Genomic DNA, 24,276 nt, shown 5'->3' with positions numbered 1-24,276 from the left:
ATATACATAATACAAAAGTACATGTTTACCTTTTACTTATTTTTATAGTACGAAGTATTTTTTTATACCTTATTACATAAAACAATAAATTATTATGTAGTTTTTTGTAAGTAAGACAATATTAGCCCACTTAGTCACATATTAACAAAAAGGAATCATTTAAAAATCAAATATCTGACTGTAACTATTATTGCCACCTTTACACATTACCTTTGAAATGTATAGAATATGTCATTTAGATAAAATTTGTTTTTTTAAATATGAGAAAAATAGGTCATGCATCATTACATATAAATTTAAAAATATATGTGCAAAAAAATAATAGATTGTTGATGCTACGTATCAAAAAATTATTTCCAGTATTACTAAATATATTAGTAAATATAAGATTAATAGTTAACTAAATGGTTTAGTCCCTAATATATCTACAGATATTTCTCTCATTTTTATGCAAAAATAACTATTTATACCCATATAAATATATAGATATAAATATATAAAGGTAAATATATAAATATAAATATAAATATATATATATATATATATATATATATATATAAATTTCATTTTTATATAAAGAAAGATGAAGTGTACAATTCCTTATGAAACTCCTTGTTAAACAAGAACTTTTAATATAGCACTATTTTTAATTTCCAGAAGGAACTTTTTACCCATAAATTGGAAAGCGAGTCGAGTGCCGGTCGCGAACGTAAAATGTCAGCATCGTCGACCGCCAGCATGAAGAATAAATGGTTGAAAGCTTTCAAAAGCCTGAAAACACCGCCGCCCGAAGAGACAAAGTAAGTAACCAAGTGACTTCATTCCACCCAAACCAATATCGTCGTAAAATTCTTAAATTTTTTCCAACATTTCCTGGTCTGAACTTGATTTCAATTCAATTTGAGTAAAGTCGAATCTAAATTATCCCTAGCTACCTTATTTTTATTTAATATCGATTGATTTCATAAAACAGAAGGGGGATAAATTGGACTCGAGATCATATTTTTCATTGTATTGATTTTGGAGTTGATATAGCCAGTCTATTTTTACGTATTATTAACGTTGTTAATAATTTTATATTATTTTAATATATTATTATTCTATTATTTATGTCAGATTATTATATTATTATATTAATGAATATAATAAATATATTCATTTAACGATATACAGTAATTACAATTTAAATTGGGACGCAGATAAATACCAAATATTTCTAAATTATTATCTGATAAACGTTTCTCTTTTAATTTTTGGCGAATCGCAGATGGCGTTGTGAATTGATCGAGTTTTAACCTCATTTCAATAATCTGATCTAGAATATTTATTGTAGCTGCTCGTTATTTTGCATCTTGACATTCTGCTGCAGTTGCAGGGTTTAGCTGACGTTCCTTAACAACAAGATCAACAGATGGATCTTATCTGGACTCTTTACGTATTTTTTTCCTTTAGCTTTTTACGGGCAATTATTGTTTATTTTTTTATTAAGGGCAGTTAGATAATTAAAAACGACTCAATATCTTGAAAACTATTCATAAAATTTCTTGGAACCACCAGTGATGTTGATATAAAAGGTATAAAAGACATTATGCAGAAAAAATAAACTCTCTAAAGCAATCCACGTGTTTCTAACATAAAGTACGATGACAAGAAATTTGCGATCTATCAACCAATTTCATTTGGGTAAACCCACAATGGTTTTTATATTACGAGAGCATTTCCCTTTGGATGCATATCATATCTAACTTGTACAGAAATTATAGCTACTGCATTATTAATTTCTTCGTAGCTTTCCTGGTCAAGCTATTCAGTCATCTCATTCTTACCAACTAGAGTTATCTGATCTACAGATTTTGCTTTCTGGCGCGGTTGAGTAGTTATTCTACCCTATACACAATGAAAATTACAAACACAAGATATTTCGTTACATGCCATGGTGAAATTGGGATTCAAACCCACGACTATTATAATATATTTTTTTAAATTTGAATGCATACTATATTAAGATTATCTTTCGATTCACGCATATTCTACAATTACGGCTGAAACATTAAAAGGAAATATATTGCCTATTATGAGCTGTTAAATGAACATATTTACTTAAATAATATTAGGAAGTATTTTCAATACGTCATTTAAATGAACGTATAAAATATTGAAGATTTTATCGCAATATTTCTCTATCGTCGATATATTTTCATGAAACAACGCTTTATACCTGTTTATTTAACTTAAACGAGAACTAGCATTTTTGATTAGCTTTATTTTGTATAATAACCTTTACGTGTTTATTTTCAATATATATAATTATTTCAACACATAATAATTTATAATTATAGATATGACTACGTAACAGGTCAGTTGAAAAATCCCCGATCTACAATAGTAAAACACATTTTTGGCAAAATAAGTTTTTTTTATTAATCATAATTCCCTTCAAGGGTCATACACTGATTATAGCGACTCCCAACTTTTCAATACAATTTTTGTAGTACCTTTGCTTTGCTTTGATTTGTCCTTTGCTTCAAAATAGGCCTCAGGTTCGTCGACCGTTCTTCATTCGACGAAAATTTCTTCCCAGCAAGCTTTCCTTTGAGATCTGAGAACATGAAATAGTCACTGTGGGCTAGATTTGGAGAATATGGTGGATGAGGAAGCAATTCTAAGCCCAATTCATAGATTTTTGACACGATGCAATGTCTTGGTGAAGCAGCACTTTCTTTTTCTTCAAATGCGGCCGTTTTTCGGCGATTTCTTCCTGCAAACGGCCCAGTAACGCTATATAAAAGTCGCTGTTGATAGTGCTTCTTTTTCAAAGTAGTCAATGAAAATTACTCCACACGCATCCCAAAATATAGACGTCATAAACTTGCCAGCCGACTGTTGCCTTTTCACACACTTTAGAGCGAGTTCATCGTGTGCAGTCCACTCGGATAACTGTCGGTTGGACTTCAGAGTGAAATGATGGAGCCATGTTTCATCCTTTGTCACATATCGATGCACAAACGCGGGTTTATTACGCTATCATCTTCAAACACTGCTCCGAATCATCAACTCGCAGTTGTTTTTGGTCAAAAGTAAGCCCGCGCGGCACTCATTTTGCACAGAGCTTTCGTGCACAACTATTCATAAATGATATGATGTACACGTTCAGCGTAAACACGCGAAATTCCCTTTTATCCAATTTTCTTCACAATAAAAGTTGCTTCACTCAAAATGTTATAATTCACAAACTAATGATCCAAAAGCTGTTAAATTTATACACGCATCTTTTGAGGGTTAGGGCTAACTAAAAAATATATGTATTTAATACTAGTAGTGCTATCTATCTCTCAGGCCGGGAACTTTTCAACAGACCTGTTACAAGAAAAACTACTATATGCATAAATTGCTTGTATTTGTAAAATACTCGGGAAGCTTGGTTAAGTGTTAGCAAAAACTAATAACGAATAACTGTCCAAACTAAATTTATATATATTAATCTATTAACAATTAATCAGACAACTTATTACATACGATGTTCTATTTTATTAAATAAGTTCAAATGCAAAGAAATATTACCTGTTCGTTTGGTGAGAAAATATTTTCACAAAGAAATATTAAAAGGAAAGTTTAAAAGAAGCTTTATCTGAATAAGTTGGATATTGAAAAGGGCTGACTGTTAAAAGGGTACAAATGTACAAGCAGGAAAATTTTCAAAGTATTGCATAAAGAGCCATTTTCTATGTATTTCATTACCTCTCTATATTTGAATATGTCATTTTTCCGTTATTTTCTGTTAAGTTTCTATTCTATATGTGTATTATATGCAAATTGCCAATCAGTGAACATTACTTATTACAAATAATCTATAAGCATTCGTGACGTAAGCTAACAATTGCATTCGATTTTTTCCTCATTTTAATAGTTATTCCGCTATATTCGGAGCAGAAAGGTATCCAACAAACCAGAAATCTTCAAAATCGATCCAGACGTTTTTGAGTTTTAAATGGTGTAACTAACCCAACTTATATATTATATATATATATATATATATATATATATATATATATATATATATATATATATATATATATATATATACCATTTTATTGTAACAGGATTGTTACACAATTTACTATAATTTAGCACGTAACTTTTTAAAGCTCTTGTAGTGCAATAGAATATCGGTCACAATAAATAAGCTAGCCATTGTCCACACAAATGGTTTCAAATTATTTGAACGAAGCTCGATATATAATCTCTCATGAGTTGATCGCTAAAAACAGGATAGATCAAATCAACATCATTCTAAAGTACGATCGAAAATGGATTACGTAAGATTATCGAAAGCATTTAGGATGATGATTAAGGGATGGTGAGGCTTTACAAGCGTTTGCGATGGTGGAGTTTACGGTGAACATTCGCTATAATAAGAGCCTCCATAAGTTCATAAGGTAATTGACCTGAACTGACTGTAATAAGAAAATTGTTTTACAGGCATTTTTAAAATCCATCGTATAGTTCAGATATAATATGACTGGTTCCTATAGCTGAAAAATATGTGTGAAAGCCTTTTATTCATATTTTTTTAAACTAGAAGCCATCGAGGTTATTCACCGATGTCATGATGACTTTATCCGAATTATGAGAAAACATTGTTCATAGTGATGGAGTATCGTTGGACTGAATACATGTATTCTAAAACTACAAGAACTTGACTTAAAAACGCCACGAACTTTCTCACAGCCCCAAATATATGAATGAGGGAGAAAATAGGTCAGCGCTAGTTAATTATTAAAATGCAGTATCAAATGAATGGAGTACTAACTGAAAAGAATAGTAGCGCCTCACTAAAATTTTCATCCTCCATAAAACTTTCAAATTAAGCAGCCTCGCTCGTAAAAGTTTCGCAAGAGCTGACCCTTCCGGGGGCATCACTAATTAAAATCCTCCACTCTTGAGAAATCTCTTTTACCTTTTTAATTGGCACATTTCCGTTGCCATATTTCATATTAAAATATTTATTTTATGAGAAACACACTATATAATAATAAAAAATACAGAAATTAATTAAACTCAAGAATAAAATAATATTATTTCATAACTTCGTTAACTCGACATCAAACAACCAACTGAAAAATATTTGTTGTTTCAATAAATTAACAAGCTTATTGTTTCCAATTCCATTGTTCCAATAAAAAGATGGTTTTTATCCGGTTTGTGAACAAAAAATATATTTCTGTATTAAAAAACCATTTTATGACAAAAAATATCATCAAAGCTCGTTTTCCCTTGCTTTGTTCATCCGAAATTATAATGTTCGGATAAAATAATTATTTTATAATTATTATATAAAAAAATAAAAAGAAATTCGTTTGTTAGTAGAATGTTTGAAAGTATAGCATAAAATTGTCAGACGACATGGAAAATGTAATTGTAATTTTATTTAGCACTTTCAGCGTACGAATTAGTCCTTTTTATTCCACCGGGAGTCACCTCTTTTGGACATGCCAAGAAAGAAAAGGAAACCTAATTCCCCGTCTGTTATATTATTCAAATGGTTGTAGTGAACCTGAGAGCTGGTTTCAGCAGGAATTAAATATAAATCAAGTAATTCCAGTTATTAAAGCCCATAGATATGTCATCTGTATCTGTTATTGATATTATACAGATAATAGAAATTTTAGATGAATAATTTTATACAAATGACATTTTTAAAGAAACATTTTGAGGAGATTTATGTTTCATGCATTTTATTAAAAAGAATTACCATCATTAGCTACAACTACTTCCAATATTTCGGCGGCATCCTGATTCATTTTTTTTTTTAGTTTTTTGAGTTCTAATTTTTAGCTTGTTCCAACGAACAATGTTTGGCGTATACATAAGATTATTGATTTTGATGTAACAAAAAACGACCTGCAGAACCCAATAAAGTTCAAAGACAATGACTTGCAAGACGTTGGATTGAAACCTAGTCCACGCTCTTAAAGAGCCTTCTGAAACATTCGGTTCAGTTGCTGAATTAACGAATCGATTAATCGAGCGAAAATGTAATTGGCAATAAATTCAACAACGCAGTGTTGCTTGTCAGAAAAACAAGGAAGAGCTTTTGCAGTATATTGTGACTGGCGAAATACATATATATATATATATATATATATATATATATATATATATATATATATATATATATATATATATATATATATATATATATATATATATATATATATACCATTTTGTAACACAATTAACTATAATTTAGAACGTAACTTTTTAAAGCTTTTGAATTTTCGAATATGGATCACAATAAAAGCAGAAAAGAGATTCCGCGATCAGTAAAACCGGTAGAGAATTATATTGAAAGCCCTTCCATATCGACCAACAGAATTCAGCGAACCTTTCTAACAATTTTACAAGGAAAGCTATTAATCTCAATTTTTTTCCGTGCTCCAAATCTATGAAACACTTCATTCGATGTATGGTTATACGCCAACGTTAACCTGTCGTAGTCTAAGTGATTTATGGGTTTTCGAGAAAAAAAAAACGTTTTTACCTGAAATACTGACCGACCAAATAACTCAGGGTAAATAAAACAGAGGATGCTTTTAATGGTATGAAATGTGAGAATATACACATAGTTTCTAATTTTTTCATTGAGTCTAAACAAATTGAAAAGAAAGTGATTTTAAAATCCGAAATTTTCCGAATGCTGAAATTTGCTGGTTTCTTTCTTTCATTAAGATACACAACATAAATATATATATATATATATGTATATATATATATATATATATATATATATATTTATATACCATTTTGTAACACAATTAAGTATAATTTAGCACGTAACTTTTTAAAACTTTTGAATTTTCGAATATCTATCACAATAAAAGCAGAAAAGAGATTCCGCGATCAGTAAAACCGGTAGAGAATTATATTGAAAGCCTTTCCATATCGACCAACAGAATTCAGCGAACCTTTCTAACAATTTCTACAAGGAAAGCTATTAATCTCAATTTTTTTCCGTGCTCCAAATCTATGAAACACTTCATTCGATGTATGGTTATACGCCAACGTTAACCTGTCGTAGTCTAAGTGATTTATGGGTTTTCGAGAAAAAAAACCGTTTTTACCTGAAATACTGACCGACCAAATAACTCAGGGTAAATAAAACAGAGGATGCTTTTAATGGTATGAAATGTGAGAATAGATACTTAGTTTCTAATTTTTTCATTGAGGCTAAATAAATTGAAAAGAAAGTGATTTTAAAATCCGAAATTTTCCGAATGCTGAAATTTGCTGGTTTCTTTCTTTCATTAAGATACACAACATAAATATATATATATATATATATATATATATATATATATATATATATATATATATATATATATATATATATATATATATGTATATATATTTATATACCATTTTGTAACACAGTTAAGTATAATTTAGCACGTAACTTTTTAAAGCTTTTGAATTTTCGAATATGGATCACAATAAAAGCAGAAAAGAGATTCCGCGATCAGTAAAACCGGTAGAGAATTATATTGAAAGCCTTTCCATATCGACCAACAGAATTCAGCGAACCTTTCTAACAATTTCTACAAGGAAAGCTATTAATCTCAATTTTTTTCCGTGCTCCAAATCTATGAAACACTTCATTCGATGTATGGTTATACGCCAACGTTAACCTGTCGTAGTCTAAGTGATTTATGGGTTTTCGAGAAAAAAAAACCGTTTTTACCTGAAATACTGACTGACCAAATACCTCAGGGTAAATAAAACAGAGGATGCTTTTAATGGTATGAAATGTGAGAATATACACTTAGTTTCTAATTTTTTCATTGAGTCTAAATAAATTGAAAAGAAAGTGATTTTAAAATCCGAAATTTTCCGAATGCTGAAATTTGCTGGTTTCTTTCTTTCATTAAGATACACAACATAAATATATATATATATATATATATATATATATATTTATATACCATTTTGTAACACAATTAACTATAATTTAGCACGTAACTTTTTAAAACTTTGGAATTTTCGAATATCTATCACAATAAAAGCAGAAAAGAGATTCCGCGATCAGTAAAACCGGTAGAGAATTATATTGAAAGCCTTTCCATATCGACCAACAGAATTCAGCGAACCTTCCTAACAATTTTGACAAGGAAAGCTATTAATCTCAATTTTTTTCCGTGCTCCAAATCTATGAAACACTTCATTCGATGTATGGTTATACGCCAACGTTAACCTGTCGTAGTCTAAGTGATTTATGGGTTTTCGAGAAAAAAAACCGTTTTTACCTGAAATACTGACTGACCAAATACCTCAGGGTAAATAAAACAGAGGATGCTTTTAATGGTATGAAATGTGAGAATAGATACTTAGTTTCTAATTTTTTCATTGAGGCTAAATAAATTGAAAAGAAAGTGATTTTAAAATCCGAAATTTTCCGAATGCTGAAATTTGCTGGTTTCTTTCTTTCATTAAGATACACAACATAAATATATATGTATATATATGTATATATATATATATATATATATATATATATTTATATACCATTTTGTAACACAATTAACTATAATTTAGCACGTAACTTTTTAAAACTTTGGAATTTTCGAATATCTATCACAATAAAAGCAGAAAAGAGATTCCGCGATCAGTAAAACCGGTAGAGAATTATATTGAAAGCCTTTCCATATCGACCAACAGAATTCAGCGAACCTTCCTAACAATTTTGACAAGGAAAGCTATTAATCTCAATTTTTTTCCGTGCTCCAAATCTATGAAACACTTCATTCGATGTATGGTTATACGCCAACGTTAACCTGTCGTAGTCTAAGTGATTTATGGGTTTTCGAGAAAAAAAAACCGTTTTTACCTGAAATACTGACTGACCAAATACCTCAGGGTAAATAAAACAGAGGATGCTTTTAATGGTATGAAATGTGAGAATAGATACTTAGTTTCTAATTTTTTCATTGAGGCTAAATAAATTGAAAAGAAAGTGATTTTAAAATCCGAAATTTTCCGAATACTGAAATTTGCTGGTTTCTTTCTTTTATTAAGATACACAGCATAATATAATAAAATGCCTAAAAGCTGCTTGAGATTTTTGACATCATTTTTATTTTTTGTAATATACTGAATATGAAAATAACTTCTTTTGCTTTAGGATGATACGTTTATTGACAATATGGAAAACACAAGAGAGAATAGACTCTCTGAAGCGTCCAACAGTAGTCTGATGTCACTGAGATGCTATATTTTCTTAGTTATCTTTTTTCTATATATTTAATACTTTGCTAAAATTAAATCATTCAGCTTGATCTTCGCTAACCTCTCTTAATTTTTTCGGAAAGTAGTCGAAGTGGGAATGAGGAAAATATAATTTTAGAAAAATTAAGCACCCTAAAGCTTCAAATACTCCTAGCATTCTTTTGACGATTTAAGCCCTTCTAGGACCTCTTAAAAGCAATCCACCATCCTTTTTGAAGAACCGTTAAGGTCGTAGTGAATAGTGAGTCGCTAAGCTGTAAACACCTTTCTCTACATTTTTGTCTCAGGGTCGTGGAAACTTTACAACTATATATTTGAAGCTACATCCGTCTTTAGGAAGTGCGCAGGAACTTTATGCACCGCGATAGTTAAAGAACTCTATATGTAAGTTTCTATATTTCTTGGAGAACCTCTTTTCATGAAGCCCTACAATTTTCTCCATTCTATTTTCATTTTTAGTTTTTTTGTTGCAGACCTGTGTAATTTTAGACTATATTTTATTCAAGCTCTAACTACTTTTTATCACAAATGCTAAACTATTTAACTTTGCTTCATTATATTAAAATATTTCCTGCAATTTCTTTACCAAGTGGGACTATGTAGTGTAAGCTACATAAAGAAGTTTTCACATGTAATTTTTAAAACATTCGCGACCACAATTCATCAAGGTTCAGAGGCTTCATTTGTATTAAATTATTTATCTATTCTAAGTTCTCTTATCTGTATAATGTTAATAACAGATACAGATACATATCTATGAGTTTTAATAACAGAAATTACTTGATTTATATTTAATTCCTGTTGAACCGAGCCCTCAGGTTCACTACAACCACTTGAATAAAATATAACAGACGGGGAATTAGGTTTCCTTTTCTTTTTCGGCATGTCCGAAAGAGGTTTTACATTTTTTATGACTCCCGATGGAATAAAAAGGGCTAATTCGTACGCTGAAGTGCTAAATAAAATTACAATTACATTTTCTACATTGTCTGACAATTTTATGCTATATTTTAAAAGTTTCTTCTAAAAAAAACGAATTTCTTTTCATTTTTATATAACAATTTTAAAAAGACCATAAGTCAAGGGGAAAAAAATATTTTATTCGAATATTATAATTTCGGATGAACAAAGCAAGGGAAAACGAGCTTCGATAATATTTCTTGTAATAAAATGATTTTTTAATACAGGAATATACTTTTTCTTCAGAAACCGAATAAAAAGCATCTTTATATTGCAACAATGGAATTGAAAACAATAAGCTTGTTGTTAGTTTCGAGTTGGTTGTTGTATTTCGAGTTAAAGAACTTATGGACTTATGGACGCTTTCCTTCTAGTGCATTTTCACCGTAAATTCTGCCTTCGTAAACGCTTGTAAAGCCTCACCGCCCCTTATTCATCGTCCTTCATTCTTTTAATAATCTTATAAAATCAATTTTTGATCGCCGTTTAGATTGACGTTGATTTGATCTCTTATATTTTTTGCGATGAACTCATTAGTGATTAAACATCGACCTTCGTTCAAATAATTTAAACCATTTTTGTGGACAATGTCTAGCTCCATATTAATCACACTACGGATATGCTTATATGGCTGGACTTTTTCAAGAATTTTATTTCATTTTTCAGTAAACACAAGCAACAGTCACGCTCAGAGTAACACTGTAGTGTGGATGGTCCTCTAGCTGTGTTGCTGCGATCTATGTTCCTTGAATTATATGCACTTGACACTATCTACCAGAAAAAAGCTTTTATTAAATCCAATATATCTTAATTTGGTTCTTCTAAGTTGCTTAAAATTTTCAAAGTACCATATATTCAACTCGTCACTAAACATTTGAATCATGGAACTTGCCCTGGTAATTTCATCTGATTGAATACTAAACAATAATACTTTATATCACAAACGAAATATTAACTATTAACCTTTGTTTCATTATTTTGAAGTATTTTCTGCAATTGATCTACCAAGTGGGCTATGTAGTGTAATATATATAAATAAGTTTTCATACATTCAACAAGATTCAAAATTATTACAATCTCAATATGCCAATGGATATGATAATATAATTTTTTTTGGGGCTTTTGACCTCTTCCTAGCGCTCCTTCTGTATTCGCCAAACATTGTTCGTTGGAAGAATCTAAAAATTGTAACTCATAAAACAAAAAGATATTTGAACGAGGATGCTGCCGAAATATTGGAAAAAGTTGTAGCCAATGATGGTCATTCCTTTGAATAAAATGCATTTTAGAAATGCATTTTTTTGGAAAAAAAACTTTATTGCAAAATAAAACTCCTGCTTAAAATGTTATTTGTATTAAACTATTCATCATTTCTCTTATCTGTATATTATCAAAAACAGATACAGATACCTATATATAGGCTTTAATAATAAAAATTACTTGATTTATATTTAATTCCTGTTGTACCAAACCCTCAGGTTCTTTATAACCACTTGAATAAAATATAGCAGAGGGAGAATTAGGTTTCTTTTTCTTTCTTGTCATGTCCAAAACAAGTTTTAAATTTTTTATTACTCCCTATGGAATAAAATGGGCTAATTCGTACGCTGAAGGTGCTAAATAAAATTACAATTACATTTTCCACGTTTTCTGACAATTTTATGCTATATTTTAAAAGTTTCTTCTAGAAAAACGATTTTATTTTTATTTTTTTATACAACAATTAAAAAAACCACAAGTCAAGGAGAGAAAATAATTATTTTATTCGAACATTATAATTTCGGATGAATAAAGCAAGGAAAAAAAGCTCTGATGATATTTTTTGTTATGAAATGGTTATTTAATACAAAAATATATATTTTGTTCCCCAACCGAATAAAAAGCTTTTTTATATTGCCACAATGGATTTGAAAACAATATACCTTTATATCATACACAACAATTCATAAGCAACAATATGAAAAGGCTACTGATGCGCTACTATTATTTTCGGTTAGTACTGAATTCATTTGATACTCCATATTATTAATTTTCTATCACTGACCCATTTCCTCTCTTAATCATATATCTGGGGCTGCAAAAAGTTTCGTTGGCGTTTTTAAATAGTATTATCATAGATTCAGAATAAATTTAATCCAACAATACTCCATTATTATGGACAATGTTTTATCATAATTCGGATAAAGTCATGATCGGTGGATAAATTCGATGATTTCTGGTTAAATAAAAAGAATCAAAAGCTATCAATCATAATTCTCAGATATCGCAACCAATCCTGAGGGTACCATATTATGTCTGAACTGTACGATGGATTTCAAAAATGTCTGTAGGAGATTTTTCTTATTACAAGTAGTTCAAGTTATTTACTTTATATTAATCTGGCGTGATTTCTCTACGGAGTTGTGACCTCATAAGGGGCTCATCATAATTGCTGGACATTTCGACGAAGTTTATTTGATTTTTTCAGAAATTGGACTACCAGAACTCAATTTTCCAATACTTTTCCCCATTGTGGAATATAAAAAACGTCCACACAGTCCACACGTCCACCAGAAAAATGTTTTTTCTAAGATAAAATATATCTATATGTACTAAGTTAAATATAAGTTTTCTAAGTACTTCTTAGTATCCTTTTAAATACGCTTCGTCACTAAATATTTAGATCATGTAACTTACCTTGGTGATTTCGTATTAGTGATTGAAGAATAAATAAGATTAAACGCCCTTATTGAAAAAATCATTGTTCAAAATTATTCCACTCAATATAACATAACTTTACTCAATTATGCGTCAATTTTTGTACTTCTTCAACTTTTAGAAACGCTTTGCCAGTCAAGCCATGCTCTATCGATCTATAAAGGTTGTAATGTGAAGCTGCAATGTCTGGTGAGAACACTGAGTGCGACAGAACTTCCCATTCAGCTTCAACAGTGCACTCTTCACAATTTTTTGGAAGGCGTAGTAACTCTTACGCAAAATTGACGGTATTTTTGCAACAATACGTCATTTAGTTTGTTCAATTACCGTTACTAGGCATTTTTATTAACATATTCTTTCAGTTTTTAGAGTCTGTAATACACTATATTTTCTTAATCCCATCATATGCATAGTAAGACATTATGGCCATAAATATTCCTTCGGAATCAATGTGGATGGTTCTCATGGAGTAACCCATGACTCCTGGTGATTGGGATTGTCGTAGTGGACTATCTCTGGCTATAATACGCTATTCTTTCTATTTGCTTGGCAAGTAATGAAACCGCGATATCGGAACAGTTCCAAATAGGATTTTCAGTTAATTCGTGTGGCAGCCATTTTCCCTCCTTTTGGATCCCTCTCAAAATACTTCATTCATCACAACTGCTACTAAATACATAACGCATATAGCTGGAATACATAGAACATATAAAATAAGTTATTTTAAAGCATTGATAAATATTAAGGTATAAAATTTAACAATTAATGCAGTGTTGTTTAAGATTTTGGTAATATAGTTGGCTTGGTTGGCGCAGTGGTACAGGCAACAGGACGGTCCTCCTACTTTTGCAATTGTCGCGGGATCGAATCCTGCTGGGGCTTGGATGTACTTTATGTTTGTAATTGTAATTGTAAATGTCCTTATAGTCAACAGTGGAAAATCTAACAAGGAATAACTATCCTAGTCACGCCAGTAACCAGGCTGGGTAAATCCGGATGTCTTCTGCGATGGTCTCTAAGTTATTCACTGGCCAGTCAGTAGGCTTAATGTCGAGGACCGTGATTCGGAGATCACGTTAAACAGTAGGTCTAATCCAGATAAAATCTCGTTGTTAAAAAGGAGACTTTAAAATATTTAAAAATAATTAATGCAATAAGATATGTAACTATATGACACTTTACTCTTTATACCTCGCATCAATCATTATTATTATTTACTTTATAGGCCTAAGTTTGCAAAGAAAATAAAATGTAATAAATAAATTACCTAATTGTGTTGGCTAGTGTTTTATTACATATATTAAATCAATTAAATTAATTAAATGTGATCTAAAAAAACATAAATGACTGTTAGTTCTTAAGATAATTTGCATATATTTTTATATAATCTCCTTTTTACCAACAAGGGTCTATCTGGACTGGACCTACTGTTTAACATGGGCTCCGAACCACCGTCCTCAGCATTAAGCCTACTGACTGGGAATGACCAACTTAGAAATCATCCCAGAGGACATCCGGTCTTACCCAGCCTGGTTACTGGCGTGACTGGGATCATTTTCCTTGTCGGGTTTTACACTCTTGCCTAAGGACAATCACAAATATTAAACAATCACTAACATAAATTTACTACCATGCCCCAGCAGGATTCAAACCCGTTAGAAACGCAAGACTAGGAGGACCGTCCTGTCGCCTTTACCACTGCGCCAACCAAGCCGGCAAAGTTTATTGTTAATATCTTATATATCAAATGTCTTTTTGATCTTACGTTGAAAAGATTGTTTAAAGAGTTTAAATCATTCAAAGTTCATCATCTTTAAATTATTCTTTTATGACTATTTCTTTATTATTTCTCTATTATGATATAAATATGATTAATTTAATAAATCGTAGTCGAATCACTAGAATTAATTATTTTCGAGCTTTTTGGATCCTCCAGACCATTCTGTGTCATTCACGTTAAAATCACCAATCAGTGAAACCCAAATCGACAAAACAGCATCACCATAAGTTTCTAAAATTATTTTTTAGTTTTTGATAGCGGATTTCTTGAAATAACAAAAGTAATGATTATAAAAATACAATTTTGAGCATTATTTTAATCATCAAAATATCAAAACTGTCAAATCTAATAGTTGGATTATATTGTTTAATAGTTTTTTATATTGATACTTCGCATTTTCACAAATAAATATCGCTGATCAAAATGCAATGCCCCGAAAAACACAAATGTAACTTATATTTTTTAAAAACGTAATCTCGCTGAACTTATTATAATTATTATGGAGCATTTTTGGTTAGGCCTTCAACAGAACACCTAGAGAACTAAAGTTTGAGTCTTAATGTCGAAACCCATACGTTTCCAAAAACGATGTTTCAAAAAAATGTTCTTAAAGCAATAACCTTATAAAGTTCGCTAAGTTCAATCCTAATGGTTTTGGGACGGCATAGCTTGAAGGACCGACAGAGATACTTCTACACATTGCTTGCTTTACATCAGAAACATATGGTTCGAAACACCTGACAGGACTAAAGCAACAAGTCTGAAATTATCCTTCGACAAGTTCCGTCCCTTATAATCAGTAAAATGTTCGGTAAGTGAGCGCAAAATCTCAGCGAGGGTCCAATTTACTTAATTAAAATCGCCCTTGAAGGGTTAGATCCTTGTCGAAAATTTTCGACATTTTGCCCAGCTAAATTTTATTTGATGCAATCTAACGGAAACAGAGGCAAAAGTCGGAAAATATCACATAAAGAGTCTGGAAACGTCCATCGTTAGCCTTGTCAGTTGAAAAGTTTCTTAATATTGTAATTAATTAAAGTCGTTACGCGCCACCCCTTAGAATAAGTAATCTAAGATCTGACGAATGTATCTAATTAGAATTAAAAGGAAATAGACTGGCTATGTTTTTTAAGTAGTTAAAAAATGGCATTTTGGTTATAGTTATGATTCTCTTGTTTATTAAAAAGTAATTGTAAGATAATGTTCGATTTGTTGTATGTAAAAGTTGCGTTTAACAACTGGTATAAAAATGGTTAAAATAATCCATATTAATTATAATTATCCAACTTTTACATTCAATTATAAGGTGTCTCAAAAGTAAGTTTATGTTTAAACGTTTTAAGAAAGAAAATTTATATCTGTATTAATTATTATAGCACACAGTTTGGAAACTTACATCTTAAACATAGCATAAATACATCACATCATACATAAATAATGTATTATTCATCTGGTAACTACAGAACCTCTGAATTTCATGGAGATGTAGCCAGACTTCATGTTTCCTAGCGATCTTGTTGATTTCTTCCTTGGCTGTCAGTATTCCCTTGTTTACCGATGTTTGGAGCACACAGTTTGGAAACTTACATCTTAAAAATAGCATAAATACATCACATCATACATAAATAATGTATTATTCATCTGGTAACTACAGAACCTCTGAATTTCATGGAGATGTAGCCAGACTTCATGTTTCCTAGCGATCTTCTTGATTTCTTCCTTGGCTGTCAGTATTCCCTTGTTTACCGATGTGCGTTTATTGCGTTAACGAATAGCTTGTTCTGGAAATTTTTCGATTTTCCAGACCAGTACAGTTGCTATTTTCTGTTAGTCAATTTAAGAGAAAGATACTTGAGCTCATTTGATTTTATTCGTCGTTATTTGACCCAGGCTAATATTTTATTACTATCTGCATGAAATTGCCTTATAGATTCTTCTTTGTTCTTATCCACGGCTAATACTTCTGTATCATCTGCGAATGTGGCTATGTAATTTCCTTCATTATATCAGTGATATAAAGCAGATAGGAGATAAGTCTTATTTGATACTGAAAAGTCAATTTCAAATATAGGATATTAAAATATTTAGACAAATAAAGAAAATAACATGTCAACTGAAAAGTCCCCGGCCTACTAGAGTAAAACACAATTTTTTTTGGCAAAATTAGTCGCTGGTGGCCAGATCTGGAGAATACGGTGAATGAGGAAGTAATTCGAAGCTCAATTTATGGATTTTTCCACCGTTTTCACTGACTTGTGACACGGTGCACTGTCTTGGTGAAGCAGCACTTTCTTTTTCTTAAAATGCGGCCGTTTTTCGGCGATTTCGTCTTTCAACGGTCCAATAACGCTATGTAATAGTCGCTGTTGATGTTCCTTCCTTTTTTAAGGCAGTCAACGAAAACCATTCCATGCACATCCCATAAAATAGACGTCATAAACTTGTCAACCGACTGTTGCGTTTTCTCACGCTTTGGAGTGGGTTCATCGTGTGCCACTCGGATGACTGCCGATTGGACTTCGGAGTGAAATGACGGGGCCATGTTTCATCCTTTGTCATATATTGACGCAAACACTCTGGTTTATTACGCTTGATTATCTTCACACACTGTTCCGAATCATCAACTCGTCGTTATTTTTGGTCAAAAGTGAGCTCGCGCGGCATCCAGTTTACACAGAGCTTTCTCATACCCAAATATTCGTTAATGATATGATATACACGTTTAGTTGATGTCTTTAGAGTGTCTGTCATTTTATTTAATTTCAATTTACGGTCATTCAAATTCATTTTGTTGATTTTTTTAATGTCTTCGTCGGTAACAACCTCATTTGGGCGTACACTGCATTCACTGTCTTCGGTGCTCATTTCACTGCGTCTAAACTTAGTATACCAATCATTGATGGTTGGTGCTATGATTCACAAACTAATGACCCGGCAGCTGTCAAATTTATACACGTATCTTTTGATGATTAGGGCTAACTAAAAAAAAACATATGGATTTAATTCTAGTAGCGCCATCTATGTTTCAGACCGAACACTTTTCAGTACTGTTACCGATTTGTATTTTGTTTTTTTTGTGTTTTTTTATTGTTTTCAATACAATTGACCTGTTACCCATTACAATGAGAATGAATGTTTCGTATGAAAACAGAATGTTAGTGAACATTGAAATTCACTCAATTACGTGGTCTACGAAGTCAAGCGTCTTTTGCACGTGTGACGTCACGTTAAGGTTTTATGTAAAATGATGGTGTATACACATTTAAAACACTTATGAGATTCCCAATTTAAGGATTAGGATAGTCACGAGCAGACTGATCAACACTTTCTACCTTTTCTACCTTACTATATAAATTTCGAATTAGAGGATTACTTGGAATATTATTTATATTGCGAAAATTTTGAATAGTCGTTTGTCGAATAGTCTCACACACAAATTGCGTGATTGCTATCGGGAAACGCTCCATTGTGATTGTATTTCTAGTAACCAGACTAAATATTGATATACTCTTCCGCTACTTCATTAACTGCCTACACTCTGTAAAGGAAAAAAATATAAATTTTCTTTTGAAACACCTTGTACAAAAAGTATCTAACCAATTTGAGAGTTATCTCAATGTGTAGTATTTTGTTCTAATTTTCTTATTGATGTTGTTCAATATTGTTTTCATCCAACCCAGACCAAAAAACCAAATGTACCATGCCGTCTCGACAATTATGTCCATGAGGTAATTAATTATCCATTTTCATTAGACTAATTCACGCTTTTTGTTTTTATGTTTACTCACTAGCATTTTTCATCAATGTCTTCTTGATTTCTTTCTTTTGCTAAAACTCAAGAGTTAAACTGTCGCTTGTTGTATTTAAGAAATACATATTTCTACAAACTTATACTAAGTAACACACTATGTGATTCACATAGTTCACTATGTGAACTATTCAGTACAGTGAAATTATTATTTACGAATAAAGACGAAAACATTATAGCCAGTATTATAATTGGTCGTGATTGATATTTGAACTTGAGTTCGAAATTTCAAAATGATTGATAAAAACGTTCGTACAGTTGATATTAAGTACAAATCAACAAAGGATGTTGAATTTTAGATTTTGTGAATCTTATATTCAAGTTTATGATAAATGAGTAAATACATAGTTGATAGTTGATAACATGTAACTTTTAATTTTATAAATGATGTAGGTACGATAGATAGTTCTATATTTTTAACAATAACATTATTAATATACTAACCTGTCTCTATCTAACACAAATAGATTCGATGGTTTTTCCCACAAGTGAGCGTGAAACATATAGTTGCCCATAGGAAAACATGGATGTATCAAATATAAACCGCAAATGGACATTGTTTGGCCTTGAGATATATTTATAAACATAGCGAAAGCTAAACGAATGGGAAACTGTAACCTTCTGAAGGAGATCATATATTCTTACGGTATTATTGGAATACCTATCAACAGGACCACTTCTTTAAAGTTTCCTGTCAAAACGGTTGCTTCAAGAATATTTCTTTTTTTTTTCATGACTAAACCTGTACCGTTGCATAACTGTCGTACGTGGAAGTTAATTTTATCAACATCATCATTTTTGGCTGGCAAAAGAGCCCGATTACTGAGTCCGTTATGGTACAAGTAATTATTTGACTGATGGATCCTTTTGCAATTGTACGCACTTATTTATGGTCAATCGCAGTATTTCAATACTTCGACATAAGAATGATTGTTTTAAACATGTCTTGATCTCGACGAAAGTAAAGCCAGGATTGAACGGCTAGGTTTGTCGGAAATCGCTAGACAGTAGTAAAACAGCATCACCGAAAAGTAGTTCTGGACAATGCTTCGAGTGAATCTTCGTGAGCCATTGTGCACTCATCACAAATTATTATTGAACTTTGTTGCAACACTGTAGCCCTTCCGCTATTTTTCAAGTTACATATTGCGTTTGCTTAGTTATGAATGTCTGACTGTTTTATAAATGCAACAATGAAGCACCAAAAAATTAAAAACCAATAGTAATTTCACTTTATTGAATAGTTTACTGTGATATATAATATAACGTATACCTCAGCCACAGCAATGTGTGGCCGAGTCTGCTAGTGTCGTAAGTAAATTTTGAAAACACGCGTGTGACATGAAATACATTTTAACATAAATCAAACGTTTGGACTTTTAGCATAGTACCATCTATTGGATACTTATTCAATCGCCCTGAAAAATTACCTTACACCGTCATCCCTTAGAATCTTATGTAAATTGAGATATAAATCCTCTCTCTCAAGTTGGATTAAACTGCACAGTGTACAACATTGGATTAAAATAGCGTCAGTAGTTTAGGAGTTAATAGCGAACAAACAACATGACACGAAATTTTTATAGATTCAATAGATAAATTAAGGGGTTATACTACCTCGGCACTTTGAAATATTAACGTTTCCTAAAATTTAGAACAAAAAATAAACCTTTATTTACTTGTTGTAGTCATAATTATCTATCAACCTTAAAATGATCTCCTAATTACTGAAACAGAAAATCTCTCTAGCTCCCACTTAATATCCATCAACTTGCATTGTATAATAACATAATTTTGTGTTAATAACATCAAATAATCATTGCCAGTCATCGTAATATTATAGCGATAATAGTTGTAATATCAAAAAACTTTTGTTGACTGATATCGCTCTCCATGCTCTTAACGACAGTATTCAAGCTTCAATTGAATAACTACCTAAACTACTAAAAATACACTAAAATATAGCTAGTTACAAGAAGTATCACGTGGTATATAAAAAGTATAGCGAATTCATAAAGAACAAAAAAATCCGACTTGAGCTATAGCCGTTAAATACAAAAACAATCAATGTGGTATAAGCCCTTAAGTTAAAAAAATATGATCTCAATGTGAGTAAAAACAACGATAAACTTTTCTCATTATCTTAGAACACATCATTAGCTTTAACAGAATATATCAAGACTCTTGTTTTACCAAATATAAATATAATAACGTAAAGGGGTTTATAAAATATAAAGTAATATTATTTTATTTCGTATATTATAAATAGAAATATGAATAATTTTGAAAAGAATACTGTTTCTATATCCAGTTTCTATTAAGGTATTAAAATATATTTATAGAATAAAATATAACGGGCAACCAAAAACAAGTTCTTTGTACATTAAATCCTTCGTTATATTTTATAATAACATAACTAGGAGCTTATCTAAACAACAGGGTAATTTTAATGGATTAATTCAATTTTTTAAAACATCATGATTTTAATATAATGTGGTAATATAATTACAACAAAATTAATACGAGTAAATTCAAAACAAATTCCGAATATAGGCCTCGAATTACAGTATAACCTAAAATACAATTTTGACCGGCTTGGTGGCGCAATGGTAAAGGCGATAGGACGGTCCTCCTACTCTTGCGATAGTTACGGTTTGGAATCCTGCTGGGGCATGGTCGTAAATGTATGTTTGTGATTGTTTAAAATTTGTGAATATCCTAGGCAAGAGTGTAAAATCCGACAAGAAAAATGATCCCAGTCACGCCAGTAACCAGGCTGGGTAAGTCCAGATATCTTCTGGGATGATTTCTAAAGTTGGTCACTCGCCAGTCGGTAGGCTTAATGCTGAGGACCGTGGTTCAGAGCCCACGCTAAACTATAGGTCCAGTCCAGATAAACCCCTAGTTGGTAAAAAGAAAACTTTAAAATATATTTTTAAAAAAATGCAATTTATAATAGGATTATACTTAAAACGCTCTGTTAGTATTTTCAGCTCTTTTTTAATATCCATCCAATATAAATTCACTATAAAAATGTTACTCTAGCTCTAATTACAAAATTGTATTTTGAAAATGCCAAATATGTATTAATGATACAAATTAAAATCATAAATATATTTTTTGCAAGATGTACCGTTCATGAGAATAAAAGTCCAACAGTTAGGTAATGTATAATTGTATGATTTAACCTCATATTGTAGTATTATCACGTATCATAAAGACATAATTATTATTTAAATTTATTATTATTTAAAATAACAGTTTTATACCACATTTTTTTACTCAAAGCGAATATTGAGTGGGGTAAAAGATAATAAATTGAAACTTAATTCAGTTGAAATAAAATTATCGCGACTGAATACTAATAATAACTAATACATTTCCGTCAAGTATTGAATAGTGGTCATAGAAGTAAAATAAGAAGTTTCTTTGAAATCCTTCAGGCACACCTTACAATTTACATATTTACATCCACCATATTCAACAGGCATTACTCCTTCTGATTACAATTACTTGTATAGATCGATGACTTATGCCTAAGATTTGGTCGATTCTTGGATCGCCTAACCAATTCTGCTGAAGATAAGTTCAGAATTAGAACTACACCTTAGGCTTGTTTGTACGTTCCATGAATTACGTATATTTCGAAAATTCTCTGCATATATAATTAGAATTTACGAAAACCTCATTAAAAAGTATTTTTATTTAATAACGTATGTTAATTGAACATTTTTAGCTTCTTCAGCTTCCATTTTCCGGGGTTGCTTAATTTAGCAGGTTTCTCTTGCAAATAAACAGATATCTTTCTCATATCAATGAAATAGTAGCAATAAAATAAAACAAGATAAAGCTATATAACTTAATTTGCTGCCTTTGACAGCAAACAGATCAAAGAAATGTAATTACTGGTATGCTACATGCGAGTGACAACTTTTATGCACACTCAGCTGGTCGCAGGCGTAATATTTTTTTCGGCCTTAGCAAATAAACTAATTAAAATTTCAATTATGTGTACTCCAGGATATTCTGGGTATATGAATTTACACAAACAAGCGAATGACGAGAACAATTTTTCATTAGACAGGTTTAGCCCGAACATTGTTTGCTTTAATTTTGTTAATTTGGGTTGATGAAAGTTTGATGGAGGTAATAAAGTTTTTGTGTGGTGTATTAGTTTGAAATGTCAGTCTCTAAGCAACGGAACTTTAATAATCATTGTTATTTAGTGTACAAATAAGTATCTCCTATTCAACGCGCAACAGAGAATCCGTATGCTGCCTGGGTGTGGTAGCTAACAATGTTATAATTCAATAAAATTTCATAATTATAATTTATTCGCCCTTCTTTTCCTTCCGGACTCACAATATCGTCTCTGTTATCTCTATGTCCACACGGGACGTACAAAGAAGAATATATTATCCTAAAGTTCTCACTTATATCTCCCTATCAGTTCCAATGTTTCATCAACTAATTTTCTCAAATTTACTCAAGTTACTCACCTATTCAGGGATCTATTTTTTTTTGTTCTGGCCTAAAACCAGGCGATGGAATGCATGACGCATACCTGGTCGCGGAGACTTGCCCTGGAGTGACGAGTTGGACCGGGTTATGTGGGACTGCCTCTGGGCTTACCAATTCACTAAACCGATACCGCCTCATAGTTGACCCCTGTAGGTCAGTACTGCTACTGCATTAAATATGGGGATATGGCACTCGCCAACCCAGTAAAACCAACTGTATATTCGCGAACTTCAATTAGCAAACAAATGGATGCCGTCACGTAGGGCAAAAGTTATGACTGCAGTGACGGATGAGGTCGTTTCAGCGTGGAAAAAGGGGAGTTTAGCGGTGACGCGGTGCTAAGCTCCCAGCATGTTCACCAGTTCGCGAACAAGCACGTTTTCAGAAGCACTTGAACTGAGTTGTTGTTTGTGGAAGGATTGCGATATAAATTGCTTGATTTCTGGAGTGTCGGTTTCCCTGTAAATTTGATTATTTCTGAAAAACCATGGAGCATTTAAGATTCTCCTGAGGAGCTTATTTTGGAAAACTTGAAACCGTTTCACCTGGTTGGTTATAACAAACTTGCAGTAGACATTGGATCGTAGAGGAGTACGGACCGGATTAACATCTTGTAAAACAAGAATTTGATGGAGACGGGAAGTCTGCTAAAAGGGCAGATCAAAGAAGATAGCAGGTTCGCTATATCTGAACCTTTCTGGATCGCTGTCTCGTAATGTATCATATTAGACCAATAATTTCAGAAACCATTTTTCATAGATAATATTTATGGATTTTTCATTGATTTTCTTATAAAATAAACAAAAATTGTATATATTTTTGTAAATAAAGATTTGTTAACTTATAATTTAATATACTCGATTAATAGATATATTGTCCTATGCTGTACTCTTTTAATATATTATATAAAAGTGTTTAATTTTTTTAAATGCAATTAAGCGAAAAGGTATCTAGAAAATTTTCAATATGTTTTACACCAAATTAACCATTTGAACCATATTTTCGTCTATCAAGGTACAGCAAATTGCTTATGTATGAAATCTGACTTCAAAGTAATCAGTTAGTAGTAGTTAAAATAATATTGCAAATAGATAAATAGTAGAATATATAGTAGAATATAAAATACGTGTAGTAGATAGGTTAAATAAGGTTCTTATTTATTTTTATTTAGTTATTATAAAAATTCTTATGTACATGTTTTATTTTAAAATGTTTTTTTTTGTGTTAAAAA

At 31.2% G+C, this 24,276-nt stretch overlaps 1 protein-coding gene across 1 annotated transcript in view; it reads left to right on the top strand.

Moving 5' to 3' along the window:
- Positions 1–24,276, top strand: part of Stacl (SH3 and cysteine-rich domain-containing protein) — a 455,842-nt gene that overhangs the window by 352,812 nt on the left and 78,754 nt on the right. Inside the window, exons 22-23 of the mRNA XM_076410623.1 lie at positions 658–800; positions 18,397–18,444. Of these exons, the coding sequence (XP_076266738.1) occupies positions 658–800; positions 18,397–18,444 (191 nt within the window). The remainder of the gene's footprint in view (positions 1–657; positions 801–18,396; positions 18,445–24,276) is intronic.

The sequence above is a fragment of the Rhynchophorus ferrugineus genome, unplaced genomic scaffold (genome assembly GCF_030347505.1).
Source record: "Rhynchophorus ferrugineus isolate W39M unplaced genomic scaffold, kcgeb_rfMv2 rfM7, whole genome shotgun sequence".
NCBI lineage: Eukaryota > Metazoa > Arthropoda > Insecta > Coleoptera > Curculionidae > Rhynchophorus > Rhynchophorus ferrugineus.
Note: the sequence above shows the minus strand (reverse complement) of the source record. Positions and strands in the feature narration are given on the sequence as shown.